Source organism: Castor canadensis, chromosome X (assembly GCF_047511655.1).
Source record: "Castor canadensis chromosome X, mCasCan1.hap1v2, whole genome shotgun sequence".
NCBI lineage: Eukaryota > Metazoa > Chordata > Mammalia > Rodentia > Castoridae > Castor > Castor canadensis.
Window position 1 is genome coordinate 94,716,906 of NC_133405.1, and position 25,536 is coordinate 94,742,441.

A 25,536-nucleotide genomic window follows, 5' to 3' on the forward strand; every position below is an offset into this window, starting at 1 on the left:
ATTTGTCTTTAGTTACTTACTCTTTTATCATTGTCTTCATACTCCTTTTGTTATGGGATGTGCAGTCTCTGGAAAACTCTGGTCAGAAGACATCTAGGCACTTATATCCAATGTGGAAAGAATCCAAGCATGACACAGAAATGTAGTAAAGTTTCTTAGAAGTGAGAGAACGTTATCATAGAGAAAGCAATGATGGCCCCCCAGCCAAGTGGGAGAGAAGCACAGGCACTGGTCTTTGTTCAAAGGGCCTTTTATAAAATCAAAGGGCAAATGGGGAGAACAAATCTGGGCAGTCTTTGTGGGTTGGGCTAGGGTGATTGACAGTTTTGATTCAATCTGTGCATGCGCTTAAGCTGCCTCTCAAGTATTTTAATTACATGCAGGATGATGTAATTAATATTCATGTTTTAAGCAAAGGATTTTTGCCTGAGAGGCAAACAAGGCCAGAATTGCCTCAGGGCTTTCTGTCTTACAATGTTTATAGTTTACAACTGCAAAGGATAGCATTTGGTTTGAGATAAGGTATTTAGCATGAAACTTGCTGGGAAAAGATATGCCATGCCAGAGTCCCAAAATCTCTTGCTGGCCTGCCTCATTTTGAACTTCTATTAGATGAATGTTGGAGCTTCTCAATGTATCTATCATTTCTCTTAATTATGCTTTTGTATTGTTATGACTATCTGCTACATGCTGAGTCCTTTAGTACTATTATCTTAGAGGTCATCAGTTTTTTCTTTGACCATGTCTCATCTATTGCATTTAAAATTTTCCAGTAATAGCTTTAATTTTCAAAATTTTAATTGCTTCCCTCTCATCTCTATCTGTGCTCCTTTCATTATATGCATTTTAATGTATTAGATCCCTTGAATATCTAGAACCTACTTATTTTATTTTCCAGATGGCTCCACAATATTAGTGTTTTTTGGAATGAATTCATGATCAAACTGTTAACTTTTCTGATTGATAAATTTCTTCATCTACTTTTAGATTTTAGTTTTCAGTCTAATTTGAATGAGAAGTTTTGGTTCTTCACTTTTGCTTACTTCAATTTATTAGTTTATGCCTCTCTATCCCTTTCTAAAATATTTGGTTGTTTCCTTCCAGCACTTCAGGTTTCTCTCAGAATGAGACTTCCAAGTTACTGCCTCATGTTTCTGGAGATATCACAGATCAGGTAGAAACATTCAGCCTAATTTGAATGGACAGTTTTGGTTCTCTCCTCTTGCCTATCTTCATTCATTAGTTTATGCTGCCTGTGATGGTTAATCTTGATTATCAATTTGATTTGATTGAGAAGCACCTAAGAAATTAGTAAAGCACATTTCTAGGTGTCTCTATGAGTTTCCAGAAAGGATTAACTAAGGGGAAAAGACTAGCCCTGAATGTGGGTGGCATCATTCCATTGACTGGGGTCCCATGAATAAAAAGGGAAAAATAGAAATAAAATAAAAGGAGAAAAATAGAAAACCAGTGAGCAAAGTCATTCTCTCTTTCTGCTTCCTGGATGCCACCAGATGAGCTGTTATGCTGTGCCATACCCTCCCTGCCATGGTGGACTGAAACCTGGATCCAAAATAAATCTTCCTCCTTTATGTTGTTTTTCTCAAGTATTTTGTCACAGTGACAAAAGTCTGACTAAAAATTGGCACCAAGCATAGGGTGTTCCTATAGCTACCTGACTATGCTACTCAGAAACATTTAGAATTGGTTTATGGAAGGAACTTGTAAAAGTTTGGAAAAGCAGGCCAGAGAAAGCTAAGAATGCTATAAGTAGAGCTCAATGGGTGATTCTTTTGGGAGTTCAGAACACCAGAATGTGGACAATGAAGACTGCTCATGAGATTTCAGGTGGAAAAACAGACTATTGTAAATTGGACTACAGGCCTTTCCTGTTACATTCTTGTCTACATTTTGTCTATGATTTAAGATGTTATGATGTTCTGACTTTAATGGTGACAACGTAGAGGAAATTTTAAGGTCACACAAAATTCAGGCTGTGGCATGGTAATTCATGACTGTTTATAGTCAAGTTTACAATGAGATTTGTGAGCAAAAAATAAAGCAGATGGCCAGGCTGGGTGGAATATACCTGTAATCCCAGTACTTGGGAAGCTTAAGCAGGAGGAGTAAGAGTTCAAAATCAAAGTAGTCTACTTAGAAAGACCCTGTCACAAAAACACAAAATAAAACAAAAAAAAGCTTAGCAAAAAGTTGTGAAACTCAAAATTTGCCTAGTAAAGAATTCTTTGTAAAATTGGGGGCTACAAAACACATGGTGGAGAAAAGATAGCCTCTTCAACAAATGCTGCTGGGAAAACTGGATATCCACATGTAGAAGGCTAAAACTAGATCTCTGTCTTTCACTCTGCACCAAAATCAACTCAAATGGATCAAAGACCTTAATATAAAGCCTGAAACTTTGAAACAACTCCAAGAAACAGTAGGAAATACACTGGAACAGATAGGTATAAGGGATGACTTCCTAAACAGAACTCAAAAGGGTCAGCATCTAAGAGAAACAGTGAACAAATGGGGTAGTATCAAACTAAAAAGCTTCTGAACAGCAAAGGAAACAGTCACCAGACTCAAGAGACTGCCCACAGAATGGGAGAAAGTCTTTGCCAGCTACTCATCCAATAAGGGACTAATATCCAGAATCTACAGGGAACTCAAAAAACTTAACCCCCAAAGAATCAACACCCCAATGAAGAAAAGGGCACATGAATTAAACAGGTAATTCTCACAGGAGGAGGTACAAATGGCCAGTAAATACATAAAAAGTGTTCAACTTTCCTGGTTATAAAAGAGATGCAAATTACAACAACACTTAGATTTCCTCTCACCCCAGTTAGAAATGGCCATAATCAATGGTGATAACACTAACAAATGCTGGAGAGGATGTGGTAAAACAGGAACTCTTATACACTGCTGGCGGGAATGGAAATTAGTACAACCACTATGGAAAGCAGTATGGAGATTCCTCAGAAAATTAGAGATAAAACTGTCATATGATTCAGTGATACCACTTCTGAGCATCTACCCAAAAGAACGTAAGACAGGATACAGTAGAGACACCTGTACACTAATGTTCATCACAGCACTATTCACAATGGCCAAGCTCTGGAAATAACCCAGGTGCCCTACAATTGATAAATGGATCATAAAATTGTGGTACATATACACAATGGACTATTACTCAGTGATAAGGAATAATGACACAGGATTTGAAGGTAAATGGATGGTATTGGAGGACTTCATGTTAAGTGAAGTTAGCCAAGATCAGAAACACCAAAGACTCATGTTTTCTCTCATAGGTGGAAGATGGATCCAAAGATAAACATACATACAAAAACAAACATGATCATATACAAATTCAGATGTAGAATATGTTTATAACAGTAGTTATATGTTTATAACTACTCTGTGGAGCTCAGGGAAAGAGGGAAAGGAAAAGAGAATGATAGAGCATCAGTGGTGTCACATACTATAAGATGTAAAGGTAGAGGATATAAGGACGTGTATCGTAAACTATTGAAAATGGGGAGTGGGAGGTAAAGGGGTAAGTGAGAGTATTCGAGGGATTGAACAGACCAAAGTAAAGCACACCCACAGTGGGCATACATTGAAACATCCCTCTGAACATCAACTCAAATATTAATTATGAAAATCAGGACTGTAAAATAGGCACAATGTGTGTGTGTGGGAACTAGTAGGAGGGGGGAAGGTGAAGGAAAGAGATTATGGTGAGGGTATATGGTTGATGGACTTCATATACCTATATGAAACAGAACTAAAAAACCTTGCAGTTGCTTTAAGTGGGGTGGGGAAGGGGCTGAGGGGGAGAGACAATGGGGGCAATGTAAATAATGTACAGTATAAATCTAATCGGAATTGTCACTACAATCCCCCCTATAATGAATATATCCAAATAAAAAATTTATAATAAATAAAATTGTGGTCCAAGGAAATTGTGGCTGCTGAAAAGATTAGGGCCATTAAAAAGAAGCCTAGTATTTTGCTTCAGGATAATGGGAAAGATGCCTTCAGGGTATCTCAGAAATTGGCAGGGTGCCACCTATTTCAGGCTCAAGGCTGTAAAGGTTTTAACTCATTTGAAAGAATTCAGAGAACTTGGGGGCAGGGTGCCCCTTGGCAAGTGTTTACCTTGTGTTTAGATATGCATTTAGATATCCAGATACTCAGAGGCCTTTACAGCTTTGATCCAAAGTCTGTGGTCCAAACCTCTGAAATGGTGAGCCAAATAAGTCTTTCTTCCTTTAAGTTGTTTGCTCAGATATTTATTTTCTCACAGTGACAAAAGTCTCACTAACACTCTTCCCCCCTCTCCCCCGTCCCTCTCTAAAATGTAATGTTGGTTGCTTCTTCCCAGCACTCCAGGCTTCAGTCCACTAACAGATCTCAGGAAGAGAGTTTTGGGTTACTGCTTCATGATGTTGCTGGGAATATCATAGACCCATATACATATATTAGAACCATATATAATAGCTACTGGGCTTATCTCAGCCTCTGACTAAAAGGTGACTTTCCACTTTCCTATATCTGTAACTTGCCATGATTTAACAGCAATGTATTTTTTTATTGTACAAAATAATGAGTTTCATTATGAAATTTCCACACTTGCATATATTGTATTTTGAGTTTATTAATCCCATCATCATCTCTTGTCCCTCTCTCTGCCCCCATTCTTATCTTCTACATAGTCCTCCATTTAGGCTTGTGACTTTTTGTTTGTTTCTATCTGGATTCTGCATATGAGATAATGTGGCATTTGTCCTTATGAGTCTGACAACAATAATTTTTAACCTTTCTTTCATGAGCAGTGATAGTCTCATCCTAGCTGCCACCCCTCAAAAAACCCTAAACTTTATATTTCTAATTCCTGCCCAAAAAGCAAGTGGATTCACTTCCACTCATCACTTTGTATTTATGGTCTAGTGACATTTTTGTCTTATATTTGAGTTTTATTGTCTTTTATAGTATATGTCTTACTTTAGGTAATTTTATTCCTTATTTCTTATATGTTTTAAGCAAAGAAGAGAAGGTAATCAAAGTATGTGAAATCGCTATTCCAGGTTGATCTGGCTACAGTATGTGTAGTGTGACTCCTTTTATCATTTTTATTAGTATATATTCACTGTGCAGAGGGGAATCATTGTTATAATTCTGAATAGCTTTACATTGTACACCGGTTAGGTCGCCCCTCCCATCTTCCTCCTTCAAGCCCTTCTCCACCCCATTTAAAGCTGTTGCAAAAAGTTTCATCATTCTATTTCACATACATAAATGAAGTCCATCAGCCATATTCCCTCACTTCATCTGCTTCATTTACCCTCCCCCATTCCACAAGTACTCCCTCACACCGTACCTATTTTATAGTTTTGTTTTTCATTTTTAATTCCAAAGTCAATGTTTGAAGGGGTATCTTGATGTATCCCAGCTGTGGATATGCTTTACTTTGGTCAGTTCAACCCCCTCTGTTACTTCCCTTACCCTTTCCCTCCTATCTCCTGTTATTCAACAGCTGTCAGTACATATTCATTATGTATTGCACAGATGTGATGTATTGCAATATTGTTGAATCTGTATCATTCTTTTTTCTTTTCCCTCCTTCCCTGAGTTCCATAGTGTAGCTCCACTATTACAAATATATTCTACATATAAATGTGTATATGATCATGGTTGTTTTTGTGTATACATTTATCTTTTGGATCTATCTAGTGTGATTTCTATTGAGAATAACAAAAGGCAGATGAGATGGTATGACTATGTTCTTAACAAATCACATAAGCCTATTGTAGAAAACTCTTTTGCATTGTTATGTGAAATTTGCCCCAGATATAGCCATCTTAACAAGGTTTTCATTTGACTTTATGTTTTGTCTTGTAGAGTCCCTTCCCATTCCCAGACCCTTGATGCCAAGTTTTGGAAAACAAGCAGGAAGTGACAATGAACAAGGGGTTATTGGTCTTCAAAGTATCTCAGAACATTTGAAAAAAGTATTCCAAATAAATAGGTGCTTTCCTCCCATAATTTCAGGACTTTCAAATCTTTGGAATAAAATAAAGTACCCAATTTTTATTTGATTGAAGTTTTTGGACTTACATTGCGGTTTCCAAATTTAAAGTTAATGTCCATTCTCAAGATTGCCAAATTAAGATTTCCATGCATAGTCATTAAAATCGGTCCTTTTTTTTCCCAATATGATTTATGTGTGATACATTCTTGTTTAAGAGCCTGTATTTCCCTTAAAAAGAACAACATAAATGAAGAGCTTATATTTATGGAACTCTATTTTGGATCAAACCCTAAATTTAGACCTTGTATATATTACACATTAATTGATATACATCATCTCATTTGATATTAGCAATAACTCATTGGGGAAAGATTTTTTTATTATCTTCATTTTATGGATGAGGTAACTTAGTAAAGTGTGGCAGAGATAAATAGATAACTCAAATGGTAGTTACTTACTCCAGTAGCCTACTACTATACTTTGCTACATGCATAGCTTCACACATAATGTCCAAAATTGAACTCTGTTGGTTTTGGTACACGTAAGAACAGTGAGGAGGTATCTAGGAACTTGATTGCTCAAGAGAAACTAATGAAACATGTTAAAATACTAAACTCTTAAGAATTCTTTATTGTCCAGTGGCTTTTGTATAGTGAGAGGAATACTTTGTGCTTGTTACTGCTCAATTTTATTAAATTCAAATAACTCAGAAATAAAACTTTAACAACTAATTTTATTGGCTATCTAAACATTAGTTACCAGTTTGGTGAATTAAATTCCTTAAAAGTTTTAAACTGTAATTATAAATTTAATGTGACTTTTTTGGGAACAGGTCAAATAGCATATCATATGAAATCTACACAAACATATAATTAAAAATACATCTGTACGCTCAACTTTTAAGTCTATTATAAAATATGAAAACCATGGGGATAATTTATTTCCTTTTTATTCTGCCTTTGCATTTTCCTTCTTAGTTTAATGTTATACTTAATTTATTTTGACATTTAAAGTTTTCATTAACTTTACTGTTATGTTTTCCCAGGATTTCAGTAACCTTATCTGAGAGGAAAAGAGGAATACTATCTCTGACACACCAAGGTAATAGAATACAGGTTATCAACTAATTGATTTTTAGGAGGCCATATGATATACCGGGTGGTAAAGTGATTTAACTACAAGGCGTTGGTTGCAATCCTTGCAATAGAATGTTTTGTTATCTCATGTTACTTTTAATTTTCTGTTTACCACACAATTATTCTTTTTGGTAACTTGTCTTTAGCAAAATATAAAGTGTACTTTAATTTACGCATGTTAGTAATACCCACTATCCTGTGATATTGCTATATTTATCTAGTCTTTTAGCATTATTCAGGTTTCTGTATCCTTATTTGTATCTCATAATTAGTAGGACTTTCTAGAGTATTCATTTCCTAGAACATAAGGAATTGGGTCTTTTTTGGTCATTCTCTTCTTTAAAATATATTGTTAGTCACTTTGCAACACTCTGTTGGACCTATTTCTCCCTGATTATTATGTGTACCCATCAGTGTTTGTCTCTCTTGCCAGTTTCAGGGTATATATGGCTATATCTATGTATGAATCAGGAAAAGATACCATCTCTATAAGCATGTAATTTGTGGCACATGGTGACTAGATGGCTCCTCTATGTGAATTAGAAAGAGGTGCTTCCTATAGATTGATACATTCCCCAGGTTTGGGGCACAGTGTTCTGAAAACAGAGCCCAGGGTGAATTTCATGCTTTGTTCTTGGACACCCTTGAACTATATACACCCTGTACAATCATACGTAGCAGCCATTGTTATGGTACTTGTTTTTCTGAAAGCACATATGGCCTCTTTATTGCTTTTATTATATTCTTTCCTGCTTTTTTCACTGATAAAAATAAGTACACATCTATATTTGCATATACTTTAAATGAGAAAATACCCATGCACATTAAACATTTTCTTACGTAAAATCAACAAAACTTATGTCCTGTAGCATTTGCTCTTTTTTTATTACAAGTATGTTTTTATAAATTTTGGTATCATTATGTACTCATAGCCTTTTACTGACTAAAATAGTTTCAATTAATGATAATGTGTATGATCAAAAGTTATAATTTGGTAGTAAAGACCTCTTGATAGTGATTTTCCATGCTTTTAACACTACTCCTGACATTCTGAAAAGAATTCTTGGTTTGTAACAATGAGATGATTTGTTTAAACGTACCTGAATCTTTTCAGATCTAAAACATGTATCAGGTACCTTCATTACCCCTCCTTTGAGTGGGGACCAGTATCTGGCTACAAGAATGCTTTTCTAAATTAAAGGCAGGCAAATGTACCACTACTACTGTTGTTGGACTATTATTTGTGTGTGTGTGTGTGTGTGTGTGTGTGTGTGTGTGTAAGAGAGAAAGAGCCAAGTATAAACACGCACATGTTAGAAAAGGTATTTTAAGTCATTATATGTACCACTTTTTCCAGTTTAACTTATTATATTCTTATGTACCCTACTTTACTTACAACATGGAGTTTCATCAATCATGACATTTTGGTCTACATTAACACTTGGTATGAGGGGTCTGGGAAACAGTATACCCATAAACATGAGTTTAAGTATTTTTCCAGAATGTGTGCAAAATGCCCCTGACTCTTTAGTTGGAATGCACTAGCCTGTTCTCCAAAGACACATTACCCCAGGGCAGAGACATGGGGTAATGTGTCTTTTAAGCTCAAGAAACATCTTCTGTGGGAATCCCTTCTGAGTCCCATCATCTGGTTTGTTTTCCCTTCCTGTTCTCTGTTAGCTTCGTGTCTAGCACTCATTACACTTTATTTTAATTTTCTCTTAACTTGTCTGTCTTCCTTATAGGCTGTGATATCTTCTTGAGTTGTATTTTACCCATCTGTTACACACTGCTTTGCACGTGAGTGGACGCTCAATACCTAAATACTGAATGTTTTTAAATGACGCTTAAAGAAATAGAATACACAGTCACAACCTAATTTTACTAGCCAATCCCTACGTCTCTGCTGTGTTCTCTGGTGAAGATGAAAGAGAAATTCTGCAATACTAGAGAGCGTTGAAAGCTCAAATATTGCCAGGCTGTCTAGTGTTGGCATAATAAGCTAAATATTTCAGATTCTGGCTGCTGCTTTTCCCAGGCCCCACTGTGAAAGGGATCCATTAATTCCCTACATAGAGGTGAAAAGTAACATTTCTGCAGTTTTAATAGTAGTAGAATAGTAGTAGTGGCTAGCCAAGCCAAGGTACTTGGGAGTAAGCTGTTATAAGCAGAGGTTCTTAAGCAAAGGAACATAGGCAAAAGATAGACAGGGAATGTGGTGAAAATCCCAACAGTTTAGTATTTCTGGCACATGAAATAAGAAGCAAGGAAGCTAAAGCGATAATTACCCTGGAAAGGTAAGCATAGTTGGATTTGGGAAGGCCTTTTATACTGCATTAAGTCATAGGATTTTACACTGTAGTACAGAAACAGAAGAGATTGGTATAGTGGGTAAAATCACATGCTCTACAGCAAGGCTGCCTGGATTTGGCTAGCTTTATGACTTAGTCTTCCTTGTGCCTTATGTTTATTACTCTATAAAGGGAGAATAATAACAGTACTTACTTCATAGGGTTATTTTGAGGATTAATCAGTTAAATCACATGGAAAATTCAGTGAGTATTAACAGTTGATATTTGTATTAACGTTTATGTGGGTGCAGTAGAAAGACCACTCTGGCAGCTTGTACAAAGGACAATTTTGAGTAAATCAGGACCAAAGAGTAAGAAAACCATGAGGAACTTAGTGTGCTCCTTCAATAGCTCCCATTGGCATTTGCTATATACCTTTGTGATACAGTCTTATATAGTGGTTTTAATGAATTTACATATTTTATAGATGGGTTTTTGTGGAGACTGAACTAAATGAAAACTTCCTGTTTATTTATTATTTTTGTTTATTTATTTATTTTTTACAAATTTAGTTGGCATGAACCTACTGGAATGACAAACTCTGGGGCTTTTGAGATCTTACATGGCATGACTAAACTTTGATACTGCTATCTTTAAAATTAGGAACTCATTTCCTGAGAGGGTGAGCTAGAGAATGGGAAGCCAGCTGTTTATCAGAACAAAATTGAAAGTAACATCAAGGTTGGGTTCTAATATGGTTATGAGACTAACAGGGTCCATTTTCTGGTAATTACTATCTTATTCTAAAACTGAGGTTACACATATTGCTGCTTACTTGGTATAGAGTGCTGAGTGTGAACAATAGTCAGTGGGTATCAGGAAGGCTTAAGAGAATCCAGGCTGGGGATCTATCAGTCCTACTTACTTAGGTATGTGGTTCTAAGTATTCTGTAAATGTCAATTCCCATATCTGTGACATGGAGTTAATAATATACACTATGTTATCTTGCAGGGCTGTCAGAAAAATCATTTGAGAACATCTATGTGAATGCACTTGACAGAAATCCAAAGGCACTTCAAAAATGAAGTGATTTTTTTTAACTAATGTTTGTCCTTCCATTAAATTAAACCAACAAGACTAGTTCTCACATAATTCAAAGTTTTTAGGTCCTTCCTGCTTCCAGTGAAAACTCAAGAAACCCACCTGAAACTTTTTCTTACCGAAATACCTTTTTTAGTTAGTGTTTTGAGCTCTTTTTCAGAAAGCTTAGGTTTATCCATGTCTGACTACTGATCAGAGAGGTATCAGTGTCCCTTTTCCCAGAATTTCTAGGCTTATTGGTTAGCTCCCTAAATGAGATATACTCCATTAATCAGTGCCCCAGCAAAAGCTTTGAGAAGTGCTTGAGAGACATATCCTTTTGGAAATCTTATTCCACCCGTCTCACCCTAAAGATGGACCTAAAGCTAAAAGATCGTGACTTCTGGTACAGTCTCCACAGGCAGGTTCCAGGGCTGCTGGACTGGGACATGGAAAATGAGTTGTTCCTGCCTTGCACTACAGACCAGAGCAACTCAGCTGAGGAGAACCTCGTCAGATACAAAATTCGAGTAGTGAAGCCTCCAGTAGTACCTGAGGAGAGGAAATTCAGTCCTGATGAAGATGGTCCTCACATTGAACCCAACCTATGGATGTGGGTGAACCCTAATAGTGTGTGCCCCCTCAACAGCCAGGAGTCTCCAAAACCCAGTAATAACAAGAAGTTGACAAGCATGCTTTCTATCCCTCAGCCAACCACATCTGCTAAAGAGTCTGACTGCTCAGAGGCTCAGGAAGTGGTGGAGGAGTCCCTGCTATTTTCCTCCAGTGAGCAATCCCCCCAGCAAATGCAGTTCACCTCTTCCCCCAGAGAATCTGAGCTCACAGAAGAGAAGGCTGAAGCAGAAAAGGATAATTCTGTGGTCCTCCCCCTCCCTACAAAAAGGGACTACTTCCAGAAGCAGAAACAGCGACAAGCCAACAAACTGGAGAATAAATCCTGGCCACGACCCCCCCTGAACTACAGCCACCTAATTGCCCTAGCATTAAAAAACAGCCCCCCCTGTGGCCTCAATGTGCAACAGATCTACAATTTCACTCAACAACATTTCCCCTTTTACTGGACAGCACCAGAAGGCTGGAAGAATACCATTCGCCACAACCTCTGCTTCCTGGGCAGCTTTGAAAAGGTGCCACTCACCCCTGAGGATGAGGCTGAATTAAAACCTCGCTCTTGCCTCTGGAGGCTCACTGAGGAGGGCCACCGCCGCTTTCAGGAGGACATTCGTGTCTTAGCCTCCGTTTGCAAGGAGAGCATCCAACAGTCCATGAGCCAACCAGATTTAATGGCCTCCCTCTTTCACTTTTGAACAACTGCTCCATGTCTGGAACACTGCCCTCCTTACTGTGCCTACCCTTGCCCTGACTGACCTTAATTAATCCCAAATTCTACCCTGTTTGGTTGGTGCTAAGCCTATCTTTAGCTACTATTAAATAAAGCGAGAGGTGTGTACAGGGGAGGTGGAGTTTAAATCCAGGTGAAGAATCATGGAAAGTTGCATGAGAACAGTGGCAGTTCTACATTTTAAGTAGAGACAGGAAATCCTAATAACAATAGTACAGAATATAAGGAAAGAAGGGAATGGTTTATGAGAAAAAGGAATTCTGTTTACTGGAGCATATTCTTACACATGAAAACAAATGGTAGAATGTAAAGCAAAAATGCAAGGCGAACCCAGGCTATGGGCAACCTTGAGTGCCACATGAAGATACAGATGCCTAAAGAGAACGAGGCTTGAAGGTCAAAGTGTCCCCCTCTATAATTCATCAGCTGTATCTTCTTTTTAAGTGACTTCTTTTACCCTTCAGAGCCTCACTTTTTCTTGCCCTGTACTTCTCAGCCTTGTTCTGTTGATTGCAGTACTGACAAATTATTCCAAGCTGCTACTTTTTGTTTAGATATTGAAAGCATTTGAATTGTTCTTGTATTAACTCCAGGCCTTTTGATGACAAAGCTTTGTTTTTCCTGTTTTCAGTCACCAAACCTTTATTGAGGAAAGGCCAGTATGTCAAGGTTCATCTTAGGTGTTGAGGAAAAAAGCTGACAGATGTTAGTGGGAAATAGGTATTTCTAATGTAAATGTGATGAAACAAAGGTGTGAAGTTGCCACAAAAATAGGGAGATACTCTTCCTCTGAAAATAAGGAAGGCATTTGAAAGGAATGCCTTCTGAGCTACTTTTAAAGAATAAATAGGAATTTGTTGAGCAGATATACTGGAGAATTAACATTACAGAGTCAACAGTGTTATCAAAGTGAATGGAAATGTTTGGGAGAATGATAAGTTAAAGAAGGCTTAGCTACATTAAGGTCAGGAGTGGCTATAAGAAAGGTAGCCAAAAGGCCTTTAGGGCTTTTGGGCTTTAGGGAGCTAAGACACAAGTAGTGTATTGCTAAAAAAAAAATAAAATCTAGACAGCACCACCAATAAATATTTCAGCATATGGTTTTCTAACTTCAAAGTTCTTTTCTACACAAATAAACATTTATTCGTTTTAAGCATTGCCTTTTGCCTTCTAGGTTAATATATTATTAAATATATTCTAAAATCTACAAAATAGATTTTAAGTATCCATTTAGTTACAAAAGCATCAACAATGATAGTAAAAAATAATGTCTGTTAAACACAAAAGCAATTTATGTAATATAATTGCAGAACAATTCAAGGTTTTTATGCAAATAAATGTTTATCAGTTTTAAGCATAGCCTTTTGTCTTCAAAGTTAGTATATTATTACATATATACTAAAATCTAGAAAATAGATTTTAAGTATCCATTAGTTGCAAAACCTTTAATAATAGAAGTAAAAATGTCTGTTAAATACAAAAGCAGTTTATTCAATATAATTGTAAAATAATTGAAAGTTTACATCTTTAATGGTTTATTACAGCTGACATAAAACTTTGTTTAGGTTGATTGCCAAAGAAGCATATTCAAACAAAATTCTTTCAAAAAATAATTGTACATGCTACTTCTGTATCATTGTTCTATCTACATTGACAGAATTCTTTGGAATTAATAAAGTGGAATTAAATATTCTGGCTATAAGTAGTCAGTATTTGCTTTTCATTTTTTTCAAAATTAAACTTATAAGTAAAAGAGACTGTTTTAAATTAATGAGACTATGTATGTTTTCAATCACAAACTACATTCCTAATACATATATTCTATGGATCTCCAAACAGGAAAAACATTAATTTTCAGAACTAGATCTGCCCTTTTTCTGCACCTGGCACTTTTGAGGTTTGAATCCCTCTGTATGGTTTTCCTCTGCTCCTTCTTTGTGTTCTACTTGCATGGGAAATTCAGTGACTTGTCATTCAGGACACAGAATGGTAGTGAAAGTAACAGCAAAGTTTATTAGGAAAAGAATACACTTTTAATGGACTGAAAGCAGCTGTCTCTAGGGAGAGACCTACCTTACCAGCATTTGGAGTTTGAATATTATTGCAATTGTTGGGTGAGAAATTCCAATCTCTGCGTTCAGCCTACAGAGCTGAGGTTACAGGAGAAATTTTCAGAATTACAATGTACACAAGATTATTGGATCCATTTGACTCCTAGGGTATGGTTTATGGACCTGGGTCTTTGTTTCCTTAAGTTAAAGATCTATTCTAGAAACTGTTTGTTGTTGACCTATCTTAGGCTAAAATAATCTAAGGATTAATATGGGACGTTGCAAGATGTTTTTGAGTCCCCCGCCCTCATGAGCTTCGTGGGCTATTTTGATCATAGAGAGGGTGGTCTGGGCACCCGTGGTTCCCATCTACAGATTACAGTCCTAGCCACGTGGGAGACTGAGATCAGGAGGAACAAGTTTTGAGACCAGCAGGGGCAAATAGTTCGTGAGACCCCATTTCCAAAATGACCAGAGCCAAATGGACTGAAGGTGTGGCTCAAGCAGTTGAGCACCTGCTTTGCAAGGATGAAGCCCTGAGTTCAAACCCCAACCCACCCTCCCCGGCCCAAAAAAAGGACTTTTTAAGTGGGGTGCTTGTGGCTCACACCTATAATCCTAGCTACTTGGAAGGCTGAGATCAGGAGGATCACAGTTTAAGGCCAGCCCAGGCAAACAGTTCACGAGACTCCATCTCCAAAATATCAGAGGAAAAAATAGACTGGAGGTATAGCTCAAGCAGTGGAGTGCCTGCTTTGCAAGCATGTAGCCCTGATTCAAATCCCAGTCTAACCAAAAAAAGAGGCTGGTTACCTTTAGGTTGAAAAGTTTAATTACAATGTTTTCTGTCAGAGCCCTTTTGATTTCTTCCTTGTGTTACCAGATGTGTGGTCTAAGGAGGCTCTGGTCAGAAGATTTTAGGTACTTGCATCCCACAAGAGGAGAATTCAGGCAGGATGGGAAAATGTACTGAAAGTGATAATAAAGTTTGTTGAAGGTGAGAGGAAGGAACCCCAGAAGAAAGAGTGGTGGGCCCTGTCCAGGTGGGATAGAAGACCCAATCTTTGTTTTAAAGTGCCTTTATGAACTGAAAGGGCAAATGGTGAGAAAAATCTGGGCAGTCTTTTAGGGATGGGCTGGGGTAATTGGCAGGTTTGATTGACAAGGTCTTCTAAAAAAAACATGGGGCCCTCTGAGCATATATTTATGCCAACTCTCAGGTATTTTAATTGCATGTATGAGGTGCTATCAATATTCATGTTTTAAGCAGAGGGCTTTTACCTAAGAGGTAATCAAAGGTGGAATTCCCTCAAGGCTTTCTGTCTTTGGCAAAACCTGCACAGGGTTTACAATTGAAGGACTCTATAACTGCTAACTAAGATTTTATGACTGAAAAGAAGTTTAGTTTTTTTCTTTATATCAAGAGAAAAGATATTTCTGGTGTGCTAAATAAACCTTTGGAGGTAAATTAGCAGCATGACTAACTTAGCCATTGCTGCTAGTCACCTTCAGACAAGTGAAAAAAAGCTTATAACTGCTAAGGATGGCATTGGGCTGAGAGGAGGAGTTTAACATGAAATGCACTGAGAAAAGTCTCATGGTGCCAGAGTCCCATGTGATTTTTCCTGTCATTTAGCCTGCCTCACTTGCAATGTCTTGCTCCCATTACTACACTTATGTCTATCTCCTAACAAGGAATACCAGTTTTTCAGTCATCTCAGATGATTCAGATCGAGGCTGGTCTTCCTTTGGAACAAGTTTTTGCTCCTGCTTTTCCTACTCAGTATTCTCAGTAATACAAAGCCATTGCTGACAGTGTGAAAATCAACTAAAGTTAGGTCTTTTCTGTCAAAAGAGTTAATGTAAAGCTATCATCATGTAGATGCCAACTAACCTCCCCGAATTGCTGCCTACATGCTTTGTGAAATGTTGCTTGACCTTGCAAGGTTCTTGTGGTCAGACAAAGAGCTGTTTTTCTTAACAGTAAGTTCCTGTTATCAACAGATGTCCTAATCTCTATTTTCAGGGGACCTTGAGAAATCACTTTCTCACTGAGCTGTAAAAAATGTCACTGCATCAGAAAACCTTGTCCTTACCCCAAACAATAGCTAGCCAATTGGGAAGATTGTGAACCCAAACCCATCCATCAGGGTGGGGGCAGAGAGATAAAAACTGAGCTGACTCCCCACTCAGTGTGTTCTGCCTATCAGACACAGTCTGTGACTGCACCCTTCTGCAGAAGTAAAACTTTTCTTTTTGCCTTGCTGAGCGACTTTCAAGTGTTTCTTTGATCATCATTTGGGAATGGCATGTCTAACAATTTGGTGCCCAATGTGGGGAAAACTTTGTTGCCACGGGGATCACAGGGACTCCCTTCTCAGAGGAGACGCATCCCACTACCTAGTTGCTGAGGCCTCAGAATGGGAAGATCTGCCATCCCTGGGCCAACAAGGAACCCAAGGTTAAGAGTCACTCAGCAATGCAGGGAAGGGGCCTTTATAAGCAAGCAACATGGTGGCCAGGACAGCTCTGTGCACAGACGAAGGATATTTCCTTTGTGACTAGGACATCCTGGAGGTTGTTTAGGTGTGAGCGGGACTTGTCTCAGACACAAAGCAAGTGCTGACTTTAGAGAAAATGAAAACTCTTTCGGTAAAATGTGAGAAACCTCCAGTACTGGGGAGGTTGAGCTTTTCCCAGGGAAATAGACATAACCAAGGTTAAGGGATGGGTAACAAAAATTCAGTTCCAAAGAGAGTAGATGCATCATCCACCATTCCACTGGCTAGCTCTCTGGGTATGGTTTAAAAAGGTTTTTTTGAGAGTACACTGTAATTTGTGTGAGTGTGTGTCAATTTGTTTAGAGAAATGGGCAAAATTTAACTTGCGCCTGGAATTTTAGCTCATCTTATGAGCACTTAAATTGACTTTTTTTTCTGTTATGCTTAATTTATAAAACTTTTGTGTGTGTATATGTGTAAGCATCTTCAAAATGGTTCTTAAACTGCTGTTACAAGGTTAAGGTGATATTCAAGGTAACAACAAAAGGAAAACCAGGGTGTTTGTGTTGAAGATCTCTGTTATAAACTGCTTAAACATTTTACATTTGAATATGTAAACATCTTGAGGATGGTTCTTACTGTACAGTCAATGTAAAAAATATTGTTACTTTTACTCTGTTCTGCTGTTGTGGGAATCTCAAGCTGAGATACGGGACATTGAGGCAGTTTAGTAGGAAGCAACCTTTTATTGTGCTGACACAGACCCAGAGGACTCATGTCCAAAGGCTGAGCCCCGAGAACAAACAGGTCTCACCTAATATATCCTTGCAAGCAGGTTACAAAAGCAAAAAGCAAAGCTCAATCCACTTGTGGCTGCGTGTGACTTCATCGGCTATTTCCTTTTCCCAGTGCTATGTGACCTTTATGTTTCAATTCTTTAAGTTTTATCTCTGCTTTGCCATCCCCTCCCCCTGTCTCATCAGAACACAGCCTGTCTGTTTCTTTTCTGGCCCTCCTCCCTGCTACACTGCTACTTTTAAGAAAAGCAGTTTTCAGACATTTCAATCAGGTCTCACTAATGTTGGAATTAAAGACCCTGCGGTGCTGAAAACAGACACACGAGAGACAGAGAAAATCTTGACAAAAGGGTGCAGGCACGTATTCACTCCAGCTGAGCAGACACGCAAGCACAAGATGGCCAACAGTGGCTCCTCCTTATATCCCTGATGCAGCTGTACCTGCCCCTTACCTGGGATTTGTCCAGGTCAAAGCTTCACAGTCTTTCTTGATTTGCTAAAAGGCTTGGGGGATGAGTTAGGGCAAGTAATTTGGTGGGCAATTTTCATGGGCAATGGGGCTGTACAAGAATCCAGAAGAAGAAACAGGAACCCTTTAAACAATGCAAGTCACCTAAGATGGTGACCTGTGAAATTTTAAGTGATCTAAGAGGGTGACATATACTTTGATAGAAAAGATCGTTTTTCTTACACTAAGATGCAAGCATTCAGGGGTTAACACTCTGGCTCAGACCAGTGGAGAAAAAAGAAAAGGGGAGGGGCACAGACTGCAGCAGGAATCTTGGAATTTGGAGAGTTAAAGAAATGACCTTGGCTTATTTCATTCTGTTGTAAATAAAATCTGGGATTTAATTCTCTCTTATAATATATGGGTCTCTTAACAAATGGGCTTTCTATAAATTGTTTTTATACAAAAAAATATAAAACATTAAGGATATGGTTTTTAAAAATAAAAGTTTAAAGGAAAAATACTTTTGGATAAAAAAAGGATTATAGTAAAAAGGTTTTTCCTCAAATTAAAAAAAAAGAGATAAGGACTAGCTCCCCCCAGTACTTATAAAGTAAGTTATCATAAAAAATACAAAATAGATTGTCATAAAAAATGGAGTTTGTAAATGCTTATGTAAGTAATTAAGTTGACTAAAATCTAAGTTACATTAAATGTTTAATAAGGTCAAAATTTAATGTACTGATGTTAAACTAAAACTTAATTCTCTAAGCTCATAACAACAAGGCTGTCTTAAAAATATTGTTCTGTTCTTGATAACATTTACAAAAACTGTCTTAAAGAAAATGTTTTTGTTTTGTCAAGATAACTGTCAGGGCCAGGTGCTCATGGCTCATGCCTATAATCCTAACTACTCAGGAGGCAGAGATCAGGAGAATCGCTGCTCGAAGCTAGCCACAGCAAATAGTTCCATGAGACCATATCTAGAAAAACCTTTCACAAAAATAGAGCTGGTGGGGTGGCTCAAGGTGAAGGCCCTGAGTTCAATCTTCAGTACCACAAAAAAAAAAAAACCACAAAAAAAACACAGGCAATAGGCAGCTGAGCAGAAGGAGTGCTCTGATATGAGGGTTGGGACAGATTTACTTTTGTAAAGCAGAGTAAAAAAAAAAAAAGCCAAAGTACATGCTCCAGATAGGATAAAGGAAAAACTCAAAAAACACTACACTGGAGGTCTTGAGACCTCAAATTTTTTCTTATTGGAGTCAACAGAATGGAGGTTTTGTTTCTCCTACTCCTTCCACATGTTGGATGGAGGGAATTTTTGGCCTGGGATGGTCAGATTGGGCCTGTTATTTTAGGGGGGGGCTCCATTGACTACAGGTTGGTGGGATCCTGCTGTATGTCATGAGCCATCTGTTAATGTCAACAATCTGGGATGTGATTCCTTATCAACATCTGAGCCATGATTCTCGGCCATTAGGTTTCCTAACTCCACACTTAGTCCCCATGAATATTTACCTGTGTTCTCTGGTGATTTCTGTCAGGGTTTTGACTACTGAGGTAACTGAGTCATAACTAAATAAAAGTTCATTTAAGAGTTGGTTTATGTAAAATCTTTTAGATGACCTCATAATTATGGTTAAACAACTATTGTCTTTGCTAGTTCTAATGCACTCAGTACCATATATGTGTCTCTAACTGGGCTATTTGGGGTCACTGACACTGTATCCCCCTTCTCCCAAACTGATGGGAAAATCTAAGGTTTTACTTCAAGAATAACAACTAAACTAATATGTATATACAACCTCTATAGAGCTCTGGTGCTGTTGCTGGCTCCTGTATATATATTTGTGTTTTCCAAGTATATCAAGCCTTCTAAAATACAGTTTATATAAACACTGTAACAAGAAGTTAATGGTACTGATATACTGTTCTGTTAGTTGCTAAATTGTCCATCAAAAATTTAACCATGGCTCTTTTAAGTTTTTGTCATTACAGTGTTGATCCTTCTGGGGCATTTAGAATTGAGTCCCTGGAAAATTACTCTAAAAATACTTATGTGTCAACCAGGTTAACTTTTTGAATGGCTGCTTTTTTTGGACTTTGTTTTGTATTTTCCTTGTCTAGAAGCCCACTGCCTAAGAGCCACGCAGTCTAAGCCTCTTTGTTGCTTAAATTTGGCCCAAAGGGTCTAGTTGGCACTGACTCCCACCTGATCTCCTTGTTACTCCACCCCCTCAACGTGAGACCAAAAACAAAAAATCCAGAAAAGAAACCAAATCCTTACAAGGAGGGACAAAAATGACCAATCAAGAAAGATCTTTAGTCTACCACCATACTATCCTAAACCTGCCCAATCTCATCTGGTCTTGGAAGCTAAGCAAGGTTGGGCCTGTTTAGTACTTAGATGGGAGACAGATCTTCAGAAGAGACTGCTCAGAGACAAACAGGTTGGAGACAGGGGGAATTCTGTCAAAGTTCAAATGGAGTCACTGGTGCCAGACCTCTCAAAAACAACCAAGGCTGAGAGGATTGAGGAAGTGGTTCCTATGCATGTGTGGCTATCTGGCATTAAAGCTCTTCCAGGCACAACTCATATTTTTAGCCAGGGCCATCTACATAAAAAGAGACAAAGTAACTATTTTTACTGACTCTAGACATGTCCTTCAATACTTAAAGACGGTGTTTTTAACTTTTTTAAAAACAATGGGTTTTTCTTGGACATATATACTGATAATATATTGTTGCCATGGTAATTCCACTCAGTACAAGAAAAACCACAGTTTCAGACATTTAAAAAATGTACTATAGCCAACTCCTCCTGCTACAAGTATGAAAAATAAGTTAAAACTTGACTACCATCTCTAACCTGTTTCCTCCCTCTACTCAGCCCTTGGTCTCTTAATCCGCTTGTCAAGTTTGTTTCTCCAAAGTTGGAGGCAATTGAGCTCCAGATGGTGATGGAGACAAAGCCACACATGCCAGAGACCTACTCCTGGTTTCATGGACCCCTTGTCAGACCCCCTCTGACATCTCAGAAGAGACCCTGACCCTGGGTCTTCTGGGGACCCTTTATGTCAACACTCCTTTTCTTGACAGAGTCAGGGTTACCTCTGGAGAGGAGAAATATAAGGGGACAAATGTAGGGAAAAATAAAATAACAAAAATATCCCTAGTGATATAAATGTAAAGGGACAAATAACAAAAGTAACTTTGTTTAAATAAAGGAGACAAAAAAGACATTTTTTAAAAACCAGCTCCACACAGAGGTGCTGAGGTACAACAGACTTTCCCAAAATAAACAAAAAGGGGTCTCACCAAAATAATGAGCAGTAGTCATAAAATATAGGTAACAAGCCTCAAGGACAGCATGAACTAACCAGGCCCTCTTAAGAGTGTCCAGTCTGATAAGGATAGGGGAAACTAGATGGTTGGGCTTAACCAAAAGTCAATACTAGTTAAGTTTGAAGAAAAGAGCTATAAATAAAAGAAAAAGGGGGAATTGTGAGAATCAACTAAAGTTAGGTCTTTTCTGTCAAAGGAGTTAATGTAAAACTATCATTGTGTAGATGTCAGCTAACCTCCCCGAATTGCTGCCTACATGCTTTGTGAAATGTTACTTGACCTTGCAAGGTTCTTGTGGTCAAAGAGCTGTTTTTCTTAACTGAATAAATTCCTGTTATCACTATGTTTCTTTGATGCCGTTTGGGAATGGCATTCTAACAACAGTTTTCTTTATCGTTGATGATAGTAGCATTTCTTGTTATGGTGTTACTAATCTTTCCTTTGAGAGGACTTAAACTGATTGGGAAGGGGACCTATTCACCTCTCAACACATCAATAATAGTTTTGCAAATGTTCGTAGGTGCTCTGATGTTTGGGAAACCTGGTGTATAGCTTACACTTGTTCTTTGCTTACACTTGCCTTCTTTCTTGTCACTGAATTTGTGTCATTTTTTGCCCTTGTATTTATTTGGGACCTTTTAGGTAAGCAAAATGAATAAAAGCATGGTTGTCATAGATTATATTCCTCAAAATTAATGTTACCACGCAGTGATCCCACACTGGGGTTTGCATTTTTAATTTCAGTTAGAGAACTACCTTTAATAGGAGTCAATTAAGTAACATGCCCCTTTTCTCTGCTTTTCTTCTCTGAAGAGATTTCATTCTCTTCATCTAAATATATGAGGATGTCTGTTAAACTCATCTACCAAATCTCCCTTTTAAATTCTTTTAGATTCCACAATTCCTCTATATCACTAGGCAAACTGCTTTTGAACATTATCCCTGCTGTCAAATATGTTTCAAAACCTTGTATTTAGGAGAGTTCAAAGGAGGGTTGTAATCAAGCAGCTCCTTTCTGTCAAATTCTATATCTTATTTTTGCTAAAGCCTTCATTCTCTGGTTGCCCATACCCTGGTGACTTCTGTCATTTTATCTAGGAAATCAGAATTCATATTTCCTTAAAATGGTCTAGTTCTTGCCTAGTGGGCCCGCCCCACCTTTGAATTGAATGAAGCTTGTAACCTGTTTTTTTCTCTTTTTAATATTAGCATATATTAATTATATCAAGGGGTTTCATTGTGATATTTCCATACATGCGAACAATGTACTTTGATCAACTTCACAAACTTTATAACCTGCTTTGTGGAGCACTTGTATCTTCTCAAGCACTAAAGTTATTTCTTCAGTACTGATGAGGCAGACTAGAGTTAGGGAAAGTTAGGGATTCATAAAAAAATATGACTTAATATTGTATGTGTATGTAAGTTGCCCACGCCTGGCATAGGGACAGCTCAGACCATCCTTTCCTGGCCCAGGAACCACCCATGCCCCTCCTCACTCATTGATTATTGGATGGGAATCACCTAGTTCTTCCCTTCCCATATGTTAGCATAAGTTTTAAAAGCACCTGGAGAAGAGAAGCTCTCTGCTCTCTCTGCTTCCCAGTTTCCACCTGTATTTCCCTTCCCTAACTTCTAATAAACCCCAGTTACACCTACATGTCCTGCTATGGATTCTTCCCTGTGTGACACAAGGACTTTGGAAGACTTCTGATCACAGACAGCACTGGTGCCCTTAACATTTGTGGCAAAACTAGCCAGGAGTTAAAGGGTGAGACCTCAAGATGCTACTTCTATTAATTTCTTTGCTCCTAACCCATCCCTCTCTGTCCTCTGGCCCTGCGCCCTTTCACCAGATATTTTGGAACCAAACCAAAACCTAGCATGGGACCCTCATGCTAGGACAACAGAGTCCCATAACTCCCTCTGGGAAAAGCACCTAGTGCCTTAATGGGACTTGGGCTTGCTCTGAGGCACGTGGTTCGTGTTGCCAGGTTGTGCCCTGGGGATGCATACCCCAGGGGATGAACTATGTTAAACCAAGATGCCCTCCTCCCTTCCCCCTTCCCCCTCATCTCCCCCCACCTTTTTTTTTGCATGATAGGCTCACTCTCCCAAAAATGCTGCTGTGCAGAAAGTGTGTGCCAAGGTTTCTGACCACCCAGCCCAGGCAGCCACATGGCCCAGAAAGGGTGATTAGGACTACCCCAGGACCCTGGGTAATGCCAGCTATGACAGCCATAACCCAGGCACTTAGGCTGGACCCCTAGTCACTCATCCTCCACCTCTTAACCTGTCCAATGCTATGGGCCACCAGGCAGAGTTCTGAAGGGTAAATAAAGAAGCATGCCTCACCCAACCCAACCGGCCCCAGGCTTTAAACTGCCTCCAGTAGGGCTGAATTTTTTTTTGTTTTATTATTCATATGTGCATACAAGGCTTGGGTCATTTCTGCCCCCTGCCCCCACCCCCTCCCTTACCACCCACTCCGCCCCCTCCCTCTCCCCCCAACCCCCTCAATACCCAGCAAAAACTATTTTGCCCTTATCTCTAATTTTGTTGAAGAGAGAGTATAGGCAATAATAGGAAGGAACAAGTGTTCCTGGTTGAGATAAGGATAGCTATACAGGGAGTTGACTCACATTAATTTCCTGTACGTGTGTGTTACCTTCTAGGTTAATTCTTTTTGATCTAACCTTTTCTCTAGTTCCTGGTCCCCTTTTCCTATTGGCCTCAGTTGATTTTAAGGTATCTGCTTTAGTTTCTCTGTGTTGAGGGCAACAAATGCTAGCTAATTTTTTAGGTGTCTTACCTATCCTCACCCCTCCCTTGTGTGCTCTCGCTTTTATCATGTGCTCAAAGTCCAATCCCCTTGTTGTGTTTGCCCTTGATCTAATGTCCACATATGAGGGAGAACATACGATTTTTGGTCTTTTGGGCCAGGCTAACCTCACTCAGAATGATGTTCTCCAATTCCATCCATTTACCAGCGAATGATAACATTTCGTTCTTCTTCATGGCTGCATAAAATTCCATTGTGTATAGATACCACATTTTCTTAATCCATTCGTCAGTGGTGGGGCATCTTGGCTGTTTCCATAACTTGGCTATTGTGAATAGTGAGGGCTGAATCTTAAAGTGTCAGGCACAAGGGAAAGACAGGAGCCTCCATGTGGAGATCCTGGGTCTCATCAGGCAACCAGAGCAGTGGCTGAGCAGCCAGCGGGAGGAGAAAGTAGCACAGACAAAAAGCGCCTCCACCACTGCAAGCACCTGGGGAAGCTAAAGCACCATTTCTGGCGGCCAGTGGCCCCGGTCCTCAGGCCATACCCCTCTTTCTGGCACTTATCATATGTCTCCACCCTACTTACTCTTCCTCCTCTGTCTCACGCCCTTACTCTCTTGCCCACCATGCCTCTGTTTGTCCTGAGCACCCCGTTCTGACTATCACTTGTGCTCTTCTTGTCCTCATGGCCTGCAGGGGTCACAGAAATGCTTACTTCCAAAGTAACATCCCCCTGTCCCAGGGACACATGCCAGTAAACAGCTGATACCTGTCACTGATGGGCCTTATGAGATTGGTTACCAGATTCTAAAGATAGTTTCTAAGTCTCCTTTCTCCAGGGAAGCTAACAAGAACTGGCAGAATGGCTCAAATGGTAGAATGCCTGCCTCGCAAGTGTGAGGCCATGAGTTCAAGTCCCACCTTAGTTTGCTTCAGTTATTTGGTCTCTTATTAGGATAATAATTAGATTAGCATTTAGGATCAGCATTTCATTCAGGAGCCCCACAAAAGGGTGGAGAGGCAGGCCTTTAGGAGAACAGCTGATTGGAAGCCAGGGTATCCTGCACTGGCTGCCACTCAGAGAAGTTCAACGAAACCAAGTCAAAAGGACTTGGAGGTTTCCTTGAGACAAAAGGGACACCTTGCTGATCTCAGATGTTCTCATCTCTCTCTCTAAGGGTAATTTCCCCCTTCCCTTTCTCTCTCCTTCTTTCCACCTGCCAACATAGGGAATTCCACTCAGGAGCCCTTATGGGGTGGAGAGGTGACCCTTAGCAGAATGGTTCCCTCTCTTAAAGGGCAAATTCCCCCTTCCCTTTCCCTTTCTCTCTCCCCACCAGCCAGCATAGGGGAAGCCAACATATTCACCTCTTGTCTGTATCCTTAAATACTGGAAGCACTTTGATCCAGCTAATCTAAAAAGATGACTAACTCATATAGGCAGTAATACCTATCTCTCAGGGGGAGATGACTTTTATCCCTTTAGCAGATTGCTATTTTGAGCCTGTATGTTGTGGGAGACTGAGAGAGTGGAAGTAGGCTTTGACATGAGCACGGCTATGTCAAGGGCCTCTTGGCTGATAGGCACAGACCCAGCAAAGGGGAGGCAAGGTTCAGCAAGGCTGCCTTGCAAGAAAAACAGGGCACTCTGACCTGGTCAGGATAGTCTGTAGTAATAAACAACATACCACAGCTTCT

The 25,536-nt window shown here is 39.0% G+C and overlaps 1 protein-coding gene across 1 annotated transcript; it reads left to right on the forward strand.

The window, feature by feature from the left end:
• The first annotated feature begins 10,919 nt into the window (after positions 1–10,919).
• Foxr2 (forkhead box R2) lies at positions 10,920–11,873 on the forward strand. The gene has a single exon (XM_020152339.2). The coding sequence runs from the start codon at positions 10,920–10,922 to the stop codon at positions 11,871–11,873; it is 954 nt and encodes a 317-aa protein (XP_020007928.1).
• Positions 11,874–25,536: the final 13,663 nt, after the last annotated feature.

Excerpts from the sequence above, each read along its gene's own strand:
- Foxr2 (XM_020152339.2), top strand. The coding sequence starts at position 10,920 with ATGGACCTAAAGCTAAAAGATCGTGACTTCTGGTACAGTCTCCACAGG.